Source organism: Zingiber officinale, chromosome 10A, assembly GCF_018446385.1.
Source record: "Zingiber officinale cultivar Zhangliang chromosome 10A, Zo_v1.1, whole genome shotgun sequence".
In the NCBI taxonomy this organism is placed as follows: domain Eukaryota; kingdom Viridiplantae; phylum Streptophyta; class Magnoliopsida; order Zingiberales; family Zingiberaceae; genus Zingiber; species Zingiber officinale.
The window spans coordinates 46,902,383-46,922,454 of NC_056004.1; the positions used below are offsets into that span (position 1 = coordinate 46,902,383).

General features: G+C 37.6%; 1 protein-coding gene across 1 annotated transcript in view; it reads right to left on the minus strand.

Moving 5' to 3' along the window:
- Window positions 1-7,588, minus strand: part of LOC122026998 — a 46,500-nt gene extending 38,912 nt beyond the window's left edge. The window contains exons 1-2 of the mRNA XM_042585778.1: window positions 7,430-7,588; window positions 7,190-7,288 (exon numbers count right to left, since the gene is read on the minus strand). Of these exons, the coding sequence (XP_042441712.1) occupies window positions 7,190-7,288; window positions 7,430-7,519 (189 nt within the window). The 5' untranslated portion in view covers window positions 7,520-7,588. The remainder of the gene's footprint in view (window positions 1-7,189; window positions 7,289-7,429) is intronic.
- Window positions 7,589-20,072: the final 12,484 nt, after the last annotated feature.

Sequence of the window (20,072 nt, forward strand, 5' to 3'; positions counted from 1 at the left end):
AAAAGGTAGATGGTGTGTGTGGTCTACTCATGCTTATAGGCTTCAGCATGTTAGCTTAAAATTAGAATGAACGTTAATTAACATTACACTAGAAAAGATGTAAACAAACCAAACATTCGCCAACAAGCCCAGCATTTGTCTTGATAAGAACCCATTACATGGTCTGGTACCCCAAATAGATAAGCCTAGCAGCTAGATTAATAAATAAGTTATGCATGAAAACAACTAGCAGAAAATAGTTAAAATTTATGAGCAAAGCTAGTGAGTTTTGCATGAAAATTGTGTACAGAATAAAAAGAAAAAAAATCACAATAAGGAGGAATCTTGATGAACAAGAATATATGACCATTTAAGTTATATGTGTAAATTAACTATCCAATGTTACATTATTAATAGATATATATTATTGAGTATTGACCACTCAAGGCAATTAGGAAAGAATGCAAACAAAATTAGAATATAGCAAAGATAAGAATCCGTACATGCATGTGAGGTATTATTAGAAATGATAACACTAAAGTACTAATAACTAGAGTTATTTGATGTAACTTTAAAAAATGATAAAATAAAAAAATAAACTAAGATGGCATGAACATGTTCAGATATGATCAATAGATCCATAGACATGTTGAACCAATAGAGTTGAAAGTGTCAAAATCAAATAAAAGTACTTCAAAGTATCCTAAAATTACTTATGATATTCGCTACCACAAAGTTCATCAGAGGAATAATATCCATGTCCAAATAGTTGGACTAACATGACTTGATGGTCATGACAACATAAGTTTGCTTAAATATTTAAAAGTATTGTATAAAGATAATATATAATCGAAGTTCCATACATAAGTGAAAATGTTTATCATTTAAATTAAGTTCATGGAATTATTTTAAATAAATATTATGCATTACTCATACTTAAAAAGAAAAATGATAGAAAAATTATTAGTAACATTTTAAATAAAATCATTTTCATTTATTAATCTGAGTTTAGCAAAATTATGCACATAAGGTTGATTTTAGTTGAACTCAGTAAAATCTAGAGTTCATCTCAAGTTCAATAAGATTTTTGACAAACATGAACTTTTTTCTATCTTAGTTGAACTTGAAAACCGTAAGTTTATATTAAGAAATCTTAAACATTGTTATGATAGGATCCTTTAATGGATTTATTCAAATAAATCCTTTAACTTTATTTCCTTTTCTAAATATAAGTTTTAGATCTTTTCCTTTTCTAAGATAAGTTAGACCTTTTCTCTTGAAAATATATTTTTATTTTATTTTTATTTTAGGTCTTTTCTTTTGAAAAGGTAGTTTAGGTGTCTGTTTAAAGAGACGTTATGTAATTTTGGAAAACAAGTAATTTCTTTTTTGGTTAATCAATTTCACTTGATTATTGGAAACCAATCCCCTTGCAGTGATCACCCTATCCCCCTTTTCATTTTCTTTCCTTTGATTGTTCCACGCGATAGGCCTCGAGTTTCTATCAACTTGGTATCCGAGCCAAGTTCACTTCATCCTCGCCCTATAGTATCAAGCATCAACTTCTTCAGCACCTCAAGCCACATCCACCAACAAGCGCATGAACGTAACCCAACTTCAAGAGAAGAAAATCCGCACATAACGACTGGAGAATCTCAACCTAACGCCAAATGGGCTCTGGAATTTGAAGCTAAGAACGAGACAAGAATGGATAAACTTGAAAAAATTGTGGCATCGTTGGTCGCAATAGTACAAGAATTGAAGGATCGTTTAGAGGTGGATTCCAGCTCAAGCATACTAATCAAAAGGGGAACAAATCAGCAGTCTTGACAACGACAATATGGCGATAGAGCAAACTCAAATGAAGATCGAATGCACAACCTTCCACGTATGAAGGTGGAATTTCCTTGCTGGGAGAACAACGATCCAATTGGATGGAACTCAAGGGCTGAAAAATATTTTCACTTCCACAGCACATCAAACTATGCAAAGGTAGAACTAGCATCTATAAACCTCGAAGCTGATGTCATCCAATGGTATAACTGGCTTGAAGTATGCCATGGACCTCCAAAATGGGAGGATTTCAAAGAACTCCTCAATCGATTTGGTGCCTCTGGTTATGAAAATGTTGATGGAGAATTGGCCAAAATTCAACAGACTACAACCGTACTAAAGTACTAAGGACGATTCGAGCAACTCTCTAATTGAACTCGTGATTAGTCAAAAAGCAATTACTAGGCACTTTTATCGAAGGACTTTGCCTTGATATACGACGAGAAGTAAAAAATGAATCAACCCCGCACCATAGGCTGCCTTATCCTTTGCACGACTACAAGAAGAGAAGATCAATGAGGAAGGAAGAAGAAATAACAAAGTAATTCATGAAAACACATCGCATTATTCAACACCCCGTAGATTGACAAAAGAAGAGATCAAGGAAATAATGGCAAAGGGATTATGCTTGCATTGTGATGAAAAGTGGCGTCCTGGTCATCAATGCAAGCAAAAGAGAATACTGATGATTGAACCAAGGTTTAAAATTTCGACCCATGCCGAGGTTTCGATCTTGGACCGAAATGATACGATTTTGGTACCATATCGTATCGTGCCGATATAGTTCAGTATTTTTTAAATATAAAATATATTAATTAAAAAATAAAATATTTAACATAAATATTTAAAACAATAAACAAAAAAAACAATATAAAAAATAATCTTTTAAAAAAGGAAAAGATATGAAAATAGATAAATAAATAAATAAAAATTCTATTATAATTTTTAAATTAAAATAAATAAAATATAAAATTAATTAAATAATTTTATTAGGATTTAATAAAGTCTCTTTAGATTATCTCTATCATAGCTAGGAGTTGATTAAAATAATTAACCCAAGTTTAATTAAAAAAAATCTGAAATCCGACATCACTCACAAGCTCTCGCAACTTCGGCGTTGTTGTGTGGTTGTGCGACCCCTCAGCCATGGCCGCGGGATCGCGTGACTCCTCCGACACGACCGCGGTGGTCGTGCAACCCCTTTGTAGCAGCAGGAGGATCGCACGATGCCTCCACGGCGGCAGCAGAAGGGTTATGCGACCCCTCCACTGCTGTTGCGAAGTCGAGCAACCCGTCCGCTACGACCACGGGGTTATGCAACACGTCGCAGCTATTGTGGGTTCTGGTGCTGGGGTTGTGCCGGTGCCGGTCGTCGGGCGGAACGAAATGTTTCACCCGTTTCGACCATCTCAACACGACACTTATCAACGAAATACAAGATGACTCTATGGAAATATCAGTTCATGCCTTAGAAGGACTACAAACTCCGCAAACAATGAAGGTAAAAGGATTCATTAAAAAACATCTAGTGATGATACTTATAGATTCAGGAAGCACCAACAATTTTCTAGACTCAACCTTGGCAAGGCTTAAACAAAAAATAGAACAAGCATCTACATTTTATGTTAAGGTGGCGGATGGAAGATCACTTACAAGTCAAGAAAGTGTGATAGTATTAAAATTTTCTTACTAAATTATGAATTAATCACATATCTCTTTCTTCTACCCCTAGATGGATGTGATGTTGTACTTGGAGCACAATGATTGCGAACATTAGGAGACATAATATGAAATTTCTCTCAACTAACAATGCGCTTCCAAGATCAAGAAAAAGAAGTTTGCATTAGAGGTAAGAAATAAGATACTATCACATCAATCAGTAGTTATCAAGTAGAGTGATTTTTAAAGGAAGATGGCTCCATTTTTCTCATGCAACTCTCTATCAAAAAGGATCCTAAAGGTACATCACATACCCCCAAGATTAGAGGCACTTCTTTCAAAATTTTCTATGATATTTGCTGAGCCAAAGGGACTTCCTCCATCACGTCCACATGATCATCGTATACCTCTAATACCAGGGAGTGCACTAAGAAATGTTAGGCCTTATCGCTACCCTTACATATAGGAGGAAATTGAGAAGATTGTACAAGAGAGCTTCAAGCTGGTATCGTTCTCCTAAGTGTAAGTCCATATTCTTCTCTAGTACTGCTTGTGCGAAAGAAAGACGAAAGTTGGCGAATGTGTGTAGATTACCAGGCACTCAATAAAATTACAGTGAAAGACAAGTACCACATCCCATCATTGATGAATTACTTGATGAATTAAGAGGTTCCTCATTCTTCTCAAAGTTGGATCTTCGCTCAGGCTTTCATCAGATAAGAATTCATCAACCAGACATTCCAAAAACAGCCTTTCAGACTCATGATGGTCATTATAAATTTTTAGTCATGCTTTTCAGTTTAACTAATGCACCTTCTACATTCCAAAGTTTGATGAACGATATATTCAGACCTTACCTCCGTAAGTTTGTTTTGATTTTCTTTGATGACATCCTTATTTATAGTTCATCGTTCGAAGATCATTTGCGTCATTTTTATAAAGCACTCACTCTTTTGCGTAAGCATTCTCTTTTTGTGAAAAGATCTAAGTGCAGCTTTGGGACAACTAAGGTGGAATACCTTGGTCATATTGTAAGCCAAAACGGAGTAGCTACTAATCCCTCAAAGGTGCTAGTTATGAAGGAGTGGCCCACCCCAAAGAATATCAAGGCATTACGCACAGGTTATTATCGTAAATTTGTAAAAAATTATGGAAAGATTAGTGCTCCACTAATAGCTTTGTTAAAGAAAGATGCATTTAGATAGTGTCCTGAAGTAGAAAAGGCAATCCAGAATTTAAAGGAGGCTACGAATGCAACACCAGTTCTTGCACTACCTAATTTCAATAAGCAATTTGTCATTGAAGCCGATGCATCCAGAGTTGGAATCGAAGCAGTACTTATGCAAGAAGAACAACCATTAGCTTTGCCCAGGGCGTAGACAGAAGGTGGTGCATGGCAACTCTAGCGTAATGGCCAGGGGTCGATCCCCTGGTGTGATGGTCGACATGGTCGATTCCACCATGCACTCAACACCTGTGTACCTGAATGAACCTCCCTCCATATCCGTGGGGTCGACTCTAGGGGGACAGTTAAGGTAGCGGATATACCTTTAGAAAGGCACTATCTCCTCTACATTAACCGATGTCTATTTATGACAAAGAAATGTTGGCTATCATACATGCCATTACAAAATGGAAACCCTATCTTCTTGGTCGACACTTTCAAATACGAATTGAACATAAGAGTCTTAAGTTCATCTTGGATCAACATATCTCAAATATGGATCAACAAAAATGGATCAAGAGGCTCTTGGGATATGATTATGAAATTGTTTACAAGAAGGGAACAAAAAATACAGTAGCTAATGATTTATCTCGCCTTCCTAACCAAATAGAGTTCGCTACTATATCTTTAGTAACTTGCAAAAACTTGGACAACATAAAAAGAGAGCTAAAGGAAAATTCTACGGCACAGGCTCTCATCCAAAACATATTACAAAATTCATCGCCAGAACCCCACTATTCTTGGAATGGAGAAATTTTATAATATAAAAACAGAATCTTCCTTCCAACAGACTCAGTTGAAAAAGGAGTAATATTGGAAGAATTTCATTATTCACCAATTACAAGGCATTCTGGCTTCCTACACACGTATAAACGGATTTCAAGAGCTTTCTATTGGAAAGGAATGAAGAAAGACGCCAAAAACTTTGTTGCTGAATGTGATGTATGTCAAACAAAGGAGAAAATGTAGCAAGACCAAGTCTTCTTCAACCCCTTCCCATACCTGAACAAATATTGACCGACATTTCCATGAATTTCATAGATGGGTTACCCACTTCACACGGACAAACCACTATCATGGTGGTCATTGATCGTCTCACAAAATATACTCATTTTTGTTCATTATCACATCCTTATATAGCTTCCTGTGTTGCTTAAGCATTTGTTGACCATATAATCAAACTATATGGGCTACCAAGATATATTGTCACTGATAGGGATCCGATATTCACAAGTAAATTTTGGAGAGAATTATTCCAATTGCAAGACACTAAACTTAATTTTAGTACATCCTACCATCCGATGGACAAACAGAGGTGGTTAATCGATGTTTAGAGAATTATTTACGTTGTTTAACTAGTGATAGACCCAAGGAGTGGGTTCGTTGGCTTTCATGGGCAGAATGGTGGTACAATACAACCTACCACTCAGCTACTAAGATTACCCCATTTGAGGTCATTTATGGATGTGTACCATCCTCAGTTAGCTTATACACACATGGATCAAGAAATGTGCATCAAGTCGACCAAAACCTATGGACAAGGGACCAAATATTGCAACTTTTGAAAAATAACTTATGCAATGCACAAGTAAGAATGAAGCAACTAGCCGACAAACATCGTTCGGAAAGAGAATTTGCAATAGGAGATTGGGTTTTTCTAATACTTCAACTATACAAACAAGTTTCAATTCGTCCTTCAACCGCTATAAAGTTGTCGCCAAAATTTTATGACCCTTATAAAGTGATAGAGCGCATTGGACCGGTTGCTTATCACTTGGAGCTTCCACAAGATTCTAAAATACACCCTGTATTTCATGTGTCTTGTCTAAAAAAGAAATTAGGCGACAAATTTACTCCTCAACAATACCTTCCTAAAGTAAATTCAGATGGTGAAGTTAAGTTTCAACCTTATGCTATTTTAGAAAGGAGACTTGTAAAGAAGAACAATCAAGCAATGGTTGAACTATTAATTCAATGGGGCAACTTATTTATCGATGATGCAACATGGGAGTTATATGATACAATTCAAGAAAAATTTTCAGAATTTATCGCCAAACAACCTTAAGGACAAGGTTGTTTTGAAGGGCATTGGAATGATAGGATCCTTTAATGGATCTATTCAAATAAATCCTTTAACTTTATTTCCTTTTCTAAAGATAAGTTTTAGACCTTTTCTCTTGAAAATGTATTTTTATTTTCGACCTTTTCTTTTGAAAAGATAGTTTAGGTGCCTATTTAAAGAGAGACGTTATGTAATTTTGGAAGAGAAGTAATTTCCTTTTTGGTTAATCAATTTAACTTGATTATTGGAAACCGATCCCCTCGAAGTGATCACCCGATCCCCTTTTCATTTTCTTTCCTTCAATTTTCCACGCGATATGCCCCAGGCTCCTATCATGTTAAGGTTGTTTTGTCTTGTACACTTCACTGTGATCTCCCAAGTTTTTTCGTGATTACAGATCGAAATCTCATAAGTCAAGATAAACGACGCACCTTTCCGAGCAGTTGAATCATGGATTTCCTGGAGTAGGGGACCACAACTTCAAGAACCGTGTTGGACGCCCCTGGCATGGACATCAGCCATCCAAGCGCCTGTTGCATCAGCGGTATCCAATCAAAGTCCACACTCAAAATCCCATAATTCCGAAATCAAATGCCGCAACGGAAAGAGAGAAGTCGACATATGTAGAGAGAAAGCGAGGAGAACAATACAAGAGGCGAAAGAGGAGAGACCTGGGAAGCGCCGCCGGAGAGGTAGATGACAGACTGGGTGGGGGAGGAGTGGATGGCCTCGACCGCTGCTCGAATCCACCCCTCCGTCATCGCAGCTGCACAGGATGCTTGTTTGGTCGGGCACAGAGTTGACAAGCGCAGGTCGCTGCGTTCACAAACCATCAATGAGTCGACCACTGTAGTCGGTGGATCTTTTTGATTTATCGTGGTAAAAAAATAATTCAAATTACTGAAAGGTACATCCAAGTTTTGTTTTTTTTTAAATCACATACGTTTTTTCCAGAAATCTACCATCTTTCCAGTTTATTTAAAGGGAAAAAAAATATTTAGAAGTCATACATTCATAGTAGGGACGGCAATTTCTTCAAATAGAAGAGGATATGTTATGCTATAAATGAATTTAGTCGAGTCAAATTTTAGGATATTTAAATTTATTTAATAAGATAATTGAATTGAACCGAGTCGAGTTTAAAATGAATTAAATTATTGAAATGATTGTTCAAGCTTGGTTTAATTTATTTTTTTTATAAGTTTGAGCTTATTTAAAATTTAACTTGACCTTAGTTCGTTTAGATGTTATCGAGCTGAGTTTTCAATTCAAACTTAGCTTGAGTTTGGTTCGAGCTTGATTCGTTTAGGTATTATTGAGCTCTCAATTTAAATTTGTTTGAATGTTTGAAATTTTTAGTTGTTTGATTGATTATTAAGCGTGATAATTTAAATTTATTTATTTATTTTATTTTATTTTATTATTTATGTAGCATATTGAAAAGAGTTTTATTAATAAATATAGTACATGAACATTGTTCACGAACGTTGTTCATGAATATTGTTCACGAACATTGTTCACGAACATTATTCACAAACGTTAACGAGTTGAATACATGTGTTTAAGCTTGTTTGTTTAGTTGAACGAGTTGTTCAAGTTTATTTAATTAATTTTATGTATATTGAATGAACATAAACAAACTCTTACTAAGTTATATAAATATCTATATAATTTACTTCTAACTTTATAAAACTAGAATCTCTAAATTCACTATCTAGTTTTATAAAGTTATGAGTAAATTATATAGATATTTAATCTATTAATATAATATTAATGACGATGGGTGTGAAAAATGGATATTTGATCTCGAAAAATATAAAGACGGAGGATCGAATCCAATCCAATTTATTGTAATCCCTAATTTAGATGGAATTGCACCTAAAATATTTTTAGAAAATACCCACTCTATTTTCATTATACATCGAAAGCACCACATATTTTATATATATATATATATATAGCAGTCATTACAATAATTACTATAATAAATAAATTAATTAAAATTACTATATATATCAAAATATTGTTGGTTAAGTTGATAATTATCTAAATTTAATTAAATCCTTTCAACTTAATTAAAATTATTTTAATAATATTATACTAACTTAATATTATAGCAACTAATTATCATAAGTTATAATAATTATGACTATAGTTACTATAGTAATATTAAACTAAAAGTATTCTTAAAATAAAAATGTGATGTTATGTTTAATGATAATAAAAATAGAGACATTCTTAGTGAAATATTTTTTTAATTATTTTTATTATTTAAATTTAATTAATTTTATTAAGAAAGATAGAAAAAAAGTTTTGACATAACGGTAAAATTGTTATCGTATAATTTAAAAATTATGAATTTAAATCATGAAAATAACTTCTACATTGTAATGCAAGATATAAATGCATATAATAAATTTATTATGATCGGAATGAATTGATTGAAGTTTCTTGTATTGAATTACTTTTTTATTAAAAAAACATGTATATTTTTTTTTTTTTTAGCAAAACCACGTACTTATTACCTATAACTTGTAAAAGCCAACTAGGATAATACCCATCCAACCATTCAAACTTAGAGGAAGCATTAAGAACTTTCCTACTCAATGAATGCGTAGCACCGTTCTTCTCATATGTTCTAGGGAAGTAAGCTCCAGACTACTAAGTAAAGCATGAATTTTTATTGTCAGCATCCCTTCTGATCCCCACTCCCTTGTAGGCTTAGTTACTGCTCAAACCATATAAAGGGAACCTGAATATATGCAAATGTTATGAACACCCAAAACGCACGTAGGTATATTCCATAGCAAATGGCCATCAACTTCACACCCTTCACCAACCCCCGGACTCTGAATGACTACCTTCGCACCCAAAACTAATCCTTGTGAATCTCGAGCAATCACTCCAACACTAAATTTATGTTTGGTCTCATCATAGCCCATATCCACATCCAATTAAACCTAGTCATTATTCGATGGTTTCCAAATATGTTCAGACATAACCTTCAACATAGGGTATAAGACCTCTTCCATCGATTTTGCCTCCCTATACAATTCTAGCATCAGGATTGCCCAATCAACCCTAATCTCCAATGCTCTACCATCTGGTCCATGAGTTTGCTTCCAGACCTCACCCCACACTACCCAACTCATCATACTAAATATTTCAAACTCCTCCTTTAACACCATCATCGCTTAGAATATGCAATCCATAAAGGAGGTCATATGAACCTTACTCAAAAAGCCCCAGAACTGAGTGTATTTCCATACATGTTGAACCACCGGACAAAACAATATGTAGTGATTTGTAGTCCCACTATGACACTTGCATAAAAGGCAACATCCCTCCATCGGAACATACTTGGCGCTTAGATTGCCTATTGTTGGAATAATATCTTTAGTTGTTTGCCATAAGAAAATCCAGACTTTTTTGTAGAATTTGGATCCATCATATAAATTTCCACCATGACTATGTCGCATGAGAGGATTGGAAAGGAGGTGGCCTCAGTAAATTCCTCTCTATTAGATACCCATCTTTAACTGTATATAGACCTCTTGGACTTCCCTACCAAAATCTGATATCCTCACATCACTTACGTTTTAATGGTATATTAAGGATTGCATCGGCCTCCTGGAGACCTGGACTACAAAATTCATACGAACAACATATTCATCCCACACACCTCTATATGTGATGAAGCTTGATACTGTAGTTGTTGAATCCATCGACGCATTAAACATGTTTTTAAATGAAGGAATGCTTGAAATCCACAGGTCTACCTTGACAAAGATGTTCTAACCATTCTCCACTCGCCAACACAAGCCTTTCTTTATCAAATCTCTACTCCATAATAATAACCTCCAGACATAAGAAGGATTTAATCCAAGGGTAGCTCCCATAATATCTAAATGCTTAAAGTACCTCCCCTATAATACCCGGGCCACCAATCACTGTGGAGCTTGAACGATTCTCCATACATGTTTTGTCAAAAGAGTTTTGTTAAATGATATAAGATCACGAAAGCTCATCCCTCCGTGTTCCTTTGATTTACATAATGCATCCCACGATGATCACGCCACTCCCCTCTTGACAGCTTTATCCTTCCACCAAAATTTTGTGCAAGCCTGCTCGATACCTTGGCAAATAGAGACAGGAATCCTAAAGCATGACATAGTATAAGAGAGTATTGCCTGTAATACCTATTTTATCAACACTTCTTGACCCCCTATCAAAAAAAACCTCGCCGACCAATCCTCCAATCTTTTGTAAACCTGCTCCCTCAAGTAGGCAAACTTAAGTCTTCTGTGTCACAAAGAAAAAGTTAGAAATCCCAAATATATATCATGTCTCCCCAACCACTTCCATTGAGAGTATGACATTTATGTCATTAATAACATCTCTAAGATACATGGGCTAAAAGTAAGAAAAGATTTTTCATAATGACCAACTGTTCTCATTCATAGTATCGCAACATTCCCGAACTTGAATGCAATCCTCTCTAGTTGCCCAAAAGAATACCTGACTATCATCTGCAAATAATAAATAGATACCATTGGGCTCAACGTTGTCACTTTCACCCTCTTGAAAAAGCGTCGGTCTATTGCCTTAGATAAGATGGTAGATAATCATTGTGCATATAGGATAGACATATATGGAGAGAGCGAATTGTTGATACAGTCTGACCTGGCTATTGTTTTGATGTTGACACTGATTTAAGTTTGTATCAGATGTTAATTGAACTCGGATTGATTATTGATCAAGGTTGATCATGTGGAAGGGAAAAGTCCAAGTTGGAAACTTGGCACGCGAAGTCGGAGAGGGCTCGGTAGCTCGTTCTCCGGACTAGGTCGGAGAGGGCTCGGTAGCTCGTTCTCTGGACCGGACGAAGTCTGAGAGGGCTCGGTAGCTCGTTCTCCGGACTAGGTCAGAGAGGGCCCAGCTCGGGACCGCACGGTCGAGAGGGCTCTCGGCTCCTGACTAGGTCGAGAGGCTCGGAGCTCGCTCGACCGGATTAGGTCGAGAGGGCTCGTAGCTCGTTTCGGACCAATCCTAGTATCACATAGGCGTTGGATCGGTCCAGCACCGATCGGATACTGGATGACCGATCGGTCCGCACCGATCTAGTGAGACTAATTTTCTGATCGGTCAGACCGATCAGAAACACCCGAGCACATCGAGTGTAACTGACGGCCCAGACCGATCAGAAACACCGCACATCGAGTGTAATCGACGTAGACCGATCGGAGAAAATGTCGCAGGGGCGTTGGATCGGTCCATGGACCGATCCATCAATCGATCGGTCGCCACGACCGATCGACAGACCATCGATCGCTGTCGATCGGTCCAGGTCTGTGATCGGTCCGACCGATCCACGCTAAGTTCATTGTGCATGCGCTTTCTCGATATTTTCGATTCGCACTTCTCTGTTTAACCTTCTGCTGTGAGTCTTTTGGAGATACAGGTTGCAGGTACCATACCAGTGCTTAGTTTCAAATTAAGCCTCATCAAAGGAATGAGACAAAGGATCTTTCCACTGCTTTCTCTGCGTCAAATGCATTTGAAGCAGCAACGGCTACAGGTTGCGATTGGCTGTGTTTCTGGCAGTGATCAGGCGGTGATTGGTTCGAGCTCAGAGGCACCAGTGAAGACCGTGGTTCTATTGGTGTGAGCTCAGAGAATCAGAAGAGGAAGAGAAGCGATTGGCGACGTCATAGCTTGCAGCAGGGATTCGGTGCAGGTTGGCAGCGATCCGGTGCAGGCTGATCGAATGCAGAGACATAAGAAGCAGTGTATGCTGGAAAGAAGAAGATAACGAGAAGCAAGTAAAAAGCTGTGTGTGTTTCGGTTGAGATCTTGCTGTGTTCTTGGACTCTGTCTTCATCATCTTCGTGGCTGTGAGCTTACTTCGATTTTCTTTGAGCCACTGTGATCTGTAAGTCTTGTGTGCTTCATTTTAAATCTGTTCGAAGACTTTGTGGAGAGGTTTCTCCACCAAGAAGGAGAGCTTCATTAGCCGAAGTCATCCGGGGTGTGATCTACCGAAGATCAAGGGCTCGTCCACCTCACGGACACGCCGAGGAGTAGGGGCAAGTTATCCCCGAACCTCGTATACCTTATGTTAGTGGTGCTTGGTTCTTTTCTCGTATAATTTCTTTTTGTTTGCTTATTTTCCGCTGCGCTAACAAACTCGCTTAGAATTTTTGTGAAAATATTAAGATTTTGGTGGAGGCTATTCACTCCCCCCTCTCTAGCCATCCAAAGGATCCCAACACGAATCACCCTGGAGTAGTCCCCTCCGAGGATATACTACTCTAATAATGAAATCATTGTGACGAAAAGAGAAAGTAACATAGTTAACATGATTAAATTAACTCATTTATCTGTAAATCCCATTTTGTGCGTAAGTGTCTGCAAAAAATTCCACTCAACTCGATTATAAACCTTACTCATATTAAGTTTTAACGTGGCATAACTTGACTTAGCATTTCGATTGTTCCTTATCTAGTGCATACATTCAAAGCCCACAATTACATTAACTAGAATAGATCTCCTAGGAATGAAGGAATTCTGAAAAGAATACACAACTGTATTCATGTTGGGTGTTAGTTTATTAGTTATGGTGCGTGACACAATTTTATAACAAGTGTTACATAGGCAAATCAGTCAAAAGTCCTTGATAGACTTCGACTTTCAAACTTTAGGAATAAGAGTAATGGTGATAGAATTCCATAAAGAAATATCCCTCATATCATTTAGGATAGATAGTGCCACAATGACAATATCCACTTGAATGACTGGCCATAGTTTATGGTAAAATAAAGCCATAAATCCATCTAGGATTGGTGCCTTCATTGGGTGTATATCGAAAAATGCTCTATGTATCTCTGCTGCGGTAAAGGAAGCAGATAAAATCTTATATTAGTTCTCCCCTATCACCATATCAATAACTTTCACCGTCGATTCAATAGACTGTTGAGATGGATTAGAGGAATCAAATAAAGATGTGAAATTGTAAAATCCAATAATTAAATAATAAGGGATATTAGAGTAATAACCTTAGTGGATTTTCCGAAATTTTTAGAAATTTTTTGAGATTTAATCGGAGCTCGTATGACGTATTTAAAGGGGATGCAATTATGGGCTTGAGAAAAGCCTATTTGGAATACCCAAAGGTGAGAGTTGATTGAGCAAAGGTTTAATTTAAAATCCCTAAGTCCTAAGTTATAAAAGTACTTCCCCGTGCCCTAGCTCCCACGTCGTCGAACCCCATCTTCTCCCCGAGTCTCACCTCGTGACACCGCTGACTTCATCCTTCCCCTCTCCCTCTCGCGAGGTCCCACACCACATCCGACGATCTTTCTCCCTCGCATGAGCACCACAGATCACAGTCACCCATCTTCTTCCCTCTCGAGCCACAACCGCATGCCCTCCTCCACATGCGAGCAACACAACGCCGCTGTCCTTGTCCCCGACGCCGACCGCAGTGAGCCCTAGATCCACCAGCATCCTTCTTCGGTCATGAGCTATGGGCAGCAGACCCTTCCCTCTCCTCCCATCTCTCTCGGATTAGCTCAAACATAGCCCTGCCACCAACGCAACAGTGCCCTAACCCCTCTCCACCGTTTCTCCAGCACTCCTCTCTTGAGAAGCGAAATTTCTCCTCCAAACCGTGAGAAAAGGGCAAGCAAATCTCCTTAGTAGGTATTAGTGCTTCTTATTGTGGGTTTGCAAATGATCCGAATGATGTCTTTGTTTCGGCTTAATGTTGTCTTGATTTACTGCTCTGGATTTGTGAAATGTTGTTCAGTTTTTGATGTTTGTATTGCCTCCTTGAAATGGTGTTGATTCACTACAATAAGAATTTGGGGGTATGTAAACTGATTGGTTGTTGTTTTGTCCTTCCCGAGCTAGCTGTGATTTAGAGGACAAGTCCTTTAAATCCTACGTTGCTTTTCGTCGGATTTCAGGAGTTCTTGCTGTAAAGGGTTGTTGTGATTCTTCATTACGATTTTTCCTGCATTGAGTGCAATGTGTAAGCATGCACAATCTAGTTGGAAGGGTGATACGAATTTGATTTTGTGATGTTTTTTTCTTAGTAACGAATCTAGTGTGTGCATGCTGAAAACTTGTAGGTTTGGCGTATTAGAGTTGATTTAGGGAATTCCTGTTAAGAGTTAATGGAGGGTTTGTTTAATCATGCTAGCTTTGTTTTTTTGAGATGAAATTTCGGGTAGATTGTGCTTTGTTGTTTTCATGATAATGCCTTGCTTGGCACTTTGAATTAACTGAAATCGTAAATATGTTGATGCAGAACTTTGATTCAAGACGAGCATCTCGACGTGGGGTTATTTATCACGATCGTCAGATAAAGGCAGATACTTCTTACCTTGATTCTGTAGTTCTTTGAACTTAGTGCATAAGCTACCTTTGGATAGAAACTGTTTTTACCTTGACTCCACTCTTATTTTTCCTGTGTTTGATACTTCTACTCGATCTTTGAGCTACTTATTTCTATGTCTATACAGTCTCTTGTTGACTTTCATGATATTTAGTAGATACTAGATACTATGCTTACTTGCTTTGAATGTTGATTATTTACACACCTTACTGAGCATGCTGGCTTCATGTAGCATACCTGACTTCTGTTTTTTATATGTATATGATGACTATTGTAGTTTGTGCATCATATCATTACATGCATATCAACGACAACTTCTCCTTTACGGTCAAGAGAATCGTTGACCAGGGCCGCACGCTCGGTCACTCGAGAGAGTGGTACCTGGAGCAGATGCCGCTTGTCCTGTCGTGACGCACTCTGCCACTCATGGGTAGTGGTAACTGGAGTTGCGAGCAACAAGGACCCCCGTCGCAGACGTAGCTAGTTAGCTACTCAGCAACTGTCCCCTCGGCCACTCGAGTGAGTAGTAGCTAGAGTGGTGTATAGTCTGTCATTGACCCGACCTCTCGACCATACAGGGGGCATGGTGCAGAGAGGTGGGCGGTAGTGAACATCCGTACATACGCTGTTTTATACTTGCTTGGGCTGCTGCTGTTGACATATACTGTTATTGCTTACTTATGCTGCCATCGTTTATTGTTGTTGTTCACTTATGCTTATATGCTTACTTATGTTGAGATATACACTTGTTGTAGGTGTTTAGACACTGGTTTATTTATTGGTAAAATAGATACATCTCACATATTTATACCTGTAGTTATAGGCAGTGCTGTAGCAGGTTTGTGTCACCCCTGACATTCTATTGTTAGCCTAGGATATGACTTCAGGTATGAACATTTATTTTAACATCATGGTAGTATCTGCTATCTTTCCTTATGAGACTGTATTCCTTTGTATGTCAACTTGTGTCAACTCCAGGAAAAGAGGAAAAGGTGTGTCAACTTGTTAAGTCGTTGTATGAACTTAAACAAGTGCCTAAACAATGGCATGAAAAATTTGACAAAACAATGTTACCAAATGAATTCAAAATAAATGAATGTGACAAATGTATTTATGTCAAATACACCTGAAGGTCATATAATCATTTGTTTATATGTAGATGACATGCTTACAATGGGCAGTAATCATGAGGTAATCATGAGTACAAAGAAAATATTGACCAAGAATTTCGATATGAAAGATATGGGTATAGCAGATGTTATATTGGGAATTAAAATTCTCAGGACATTTGATGGGATAGTTTTGACACAATCTCATTATGTAGAGATAGTGTTGAAAAGGTTCAATGCGTACGATCTCTCTATAGTAAAAACACCTATGGATCTAAGTCAATACTTAGCGAAAATCATGGCGAGCCCATATCGCAATTGGAATATTCTTGGATAATAGGCAGTTTGATGTATCTCGCAAATTGCACACGTCTAGATATTACTTGTGTCGTAAACAAGCTGAGTCGTTTTATGAGTAATACAAATAACACCCATTGGAAAGCACTAATGCGAGTTCTTAGATATTTGAAATATATTATGAAATACGGATTACATTACGGAACATATCTCGTTGTCTTAGAGGGATATTGTGATGCTAATTGGATATCAGATATAAAAGATTTCAAATCCACTAATGGGTAGTATTCACAATTGGTGGAGGAGTGATATCTTGGAAATCCATAAAGCAGACCTGCATAGCTCGGTCAACTATGGAATCCGAGTTTAAAGCACTAGACAAAGCAGCAGAAGAAGTTGAATGATTGAGGAATTTCTTGGAAGATATTCCAAGCTGGACGAAACCTGTGCCCGCCGTACTCATACACTGTGATAGTCAATCGATGATTGGAAGGGCACAGAGTAGTATGTGTTGGGGATCGGTCGGCCGGCTTGAAGGGGGGGTTGGATAGACGGCACCCCCAAATACTCGCTTCTTTCTACAACGTTAGTGCGCAAGCAGAAATGCAAACAAAGCAAGTAGAAAGCTAAATACTAAAGGAAAGAATGCAAACCAAGCTACACGATCATTTACGTGGTTCGGAGATAAGGCTCCTACTCCACGACTGCCCGTAAGGTGGACGATCTCTATCCGTCGGTGGATTACTCCCTAGAAGACCTCCGGCTAGCTCAAACCTCCTTGTGGGTGGAGAAACCTCACTACAAACTCACCAAGACCTCTTGGACACAAGGGAAACTCTTGAGCACTTGTAGACTACTAATTAGACCTTAACCAAGTCTAATTTCGTCAGATATAACCAAGCTTCCAAGCCTTGGTTATATAGGCCGCGGGTTGAAAACTCCGCCTACCAGCCGACTGCCAAAACATGCAGTCGACTGCTCTCTGTGGAAATTCGACCGTTACATCCCAACGGCTCGATTCCACACTAACCGAGCGAACAGAGACATTCTGTTCGCTGCCAGTCGACTGCTACAGTAACGCAACAGTACTGCTACAGTACTGCTGTAGTAACGCTACAGTACTGTTACAATAAAATCCTAAACCTAGGATTTTACTCCGAGAACAATCTCTCATGCACTCGTACCCTCACCCTTATGACTCATGTGTATCCTGCAAACCTGCACAACTCAAATACACATATCAAATACAAGGGTGAACCTAACTTAAACCCTTTGCCCAAACACCAAAACACATGGTCACATGGACCATTGGGATTGCTCCAACAGTATGTATAGTGGTAAGTCTCGACATATGCGTCACAGACACAATACCATTAGGCAATTGATCTTGAACGGAGTGATTGCAATCAACTATATCAAGTCAAAAGATAACTTGGCAGACCCTCTAATGAAGGGGCTAAGTCGAGATCAAGTATACTGTTCATCAAGAGGAATGAGATTAAAAATCTATAACTAAAACGAATGTAGTGGTAACCCAACCTTGTTGGCTGGAGATCCTAAGATCTTGGTTCAATGGGACAACGAAGTTACAGAAGTTGTGTTATAGCACACGGGATATATTATCTCTATCCCAATCCTAGGATGAACTTGTGCTATCCTACCACATGTAGTGAAGTTAAGCATATGCATTTAATGACTTCTATACCTTTATAAGGTGGAGTATAGTAGGAAACTCTTGATAGAAGTGTCACCTATGTGAGTGTGAAGACTGACCGCTTTAATGAAATACTCATGAATCCAAGATGGTGTCCATAGCCAAAATGGAACCAACCATGAGAACCAAAAGTAGGTGAGATAAGTCTCTGTGTGAGTGTTATTGTCTTAGTATACAAAAACAGCTCAGCAGTTCAAGACATCATGTTCACTGCGCAGCCTAATATACTCGATAGCATTCCACTACGGAAGGTTCAAAGCTACAAGCCACCTCTCCCGATGCATTAACTTATCGATTAGACTCCTATAAAGTGTCAGCATGCAAACATGCATTAATTTCCATTTATGTGGGGGATTGCTGGATATTGGGTCTTAAAACGACCAATATGATTTTGCAAGAAAAAATCGAGGTGTTATCAATCGATGAAAGTCAGAATTGACTTTTAAATCAAAATCTAAGTTTCATGTAGATGAATCTGTTGGTTGCTACTCGGAAAACCTAACGGTTCCACTGTACAAAAATTTTGTACAAAGGTCTGAACCTTTTCCTAGCTACTATGTGTTCTTTTAAATTAAACTTGGATCGCCTGCGGAACTTAACACGTTTGATCCAAAGTTTAATCTATTTGTTCTTTTAGGTTTAGACTCGGATCTCCTGCGGAACTTAACACGTTCGATCCAAATCACCTAAGTTATTAATTTCATTAAATATTAGTTTCCAAAATTGGCTTCCAGTACTGACGTGGCGAGGCACATGACCTTCTTGGATATGGGAACAACCACCACCGACTAGACAAAGCCTTTTAAGGAAAGTTAATATTTAATTTCCTTAAATAACTTTAGGTCAACCAAAAAGAACAATCAAATCACAAGGAAAAGAAAAAAATAAAAAAAACACAACATCGAAAATAAATTCGAAATACTAGAATCGCATGCCTCTTGTATTTGGTATTATTTCCTAAAATAACTAGTATGATGCGGAAAGGAAAAATACTAGTTATACCTTTTAGAAAGACCTCTTGATCATCTACCGTATTCCTCTTCTAACCTCGGACATTGTGTGGGCAACGATCTTCCGAGATGAGAAACCACCAAAGCACCTTCTTCTCCTTTCTTCAAGTTTCTACACAATGCTTCCAAAAGATGAAGATCTTTTTCCACCAACCAAGCTCCAAGGGATGTAAGCTTTCTCTCCTTCTTCTCCAAGCTAAAATCCGGCCACCACTTGATCTCCAAGAGAAAAGAAGGTTTCGGCCACAAAGATGGAGAGAAGAGAAAGGGAAGGGCCGACCACACCAAGGAAGAAAAGAGGGAGAAAAATAATAGAGTTGTTCACCCATGAAGGCACCTCTACCCCCTCTTTTATAATCCTTGGTCTTGGCAAATAAGGAAATTTAAATAAAAACTTCCTTAATTCTTTTTCCATGAAAAGAAAATATTTATTTAATTAAAAATAATTTTTCTCTTCTCAATTTACAATGGTCGGCCATATACAAATCTCCAAGCAAATAAAATTTTAAATACAAATTAAAACTTCCTTATTTGCTTCCGGGAATTTATAAAAATTTTCAATAATTTTTATCCCTTCATGATTGGTTAATAAAAATGAAATTTTATAAATTAAAATCTTTCTTTTAAACATGTGGATAATTTTCCAAAAAGGAAAGTTATCTCTAAAAATTAAAATCTCTTTTCAATCTACAAATAAGGAAAGATATCAAATCTTTTCTTAATCTTTTGTAGAAACTAATAAAAGAGAATTTTTAATTTTTAAACTTTCTTTTAAATCATGAACAT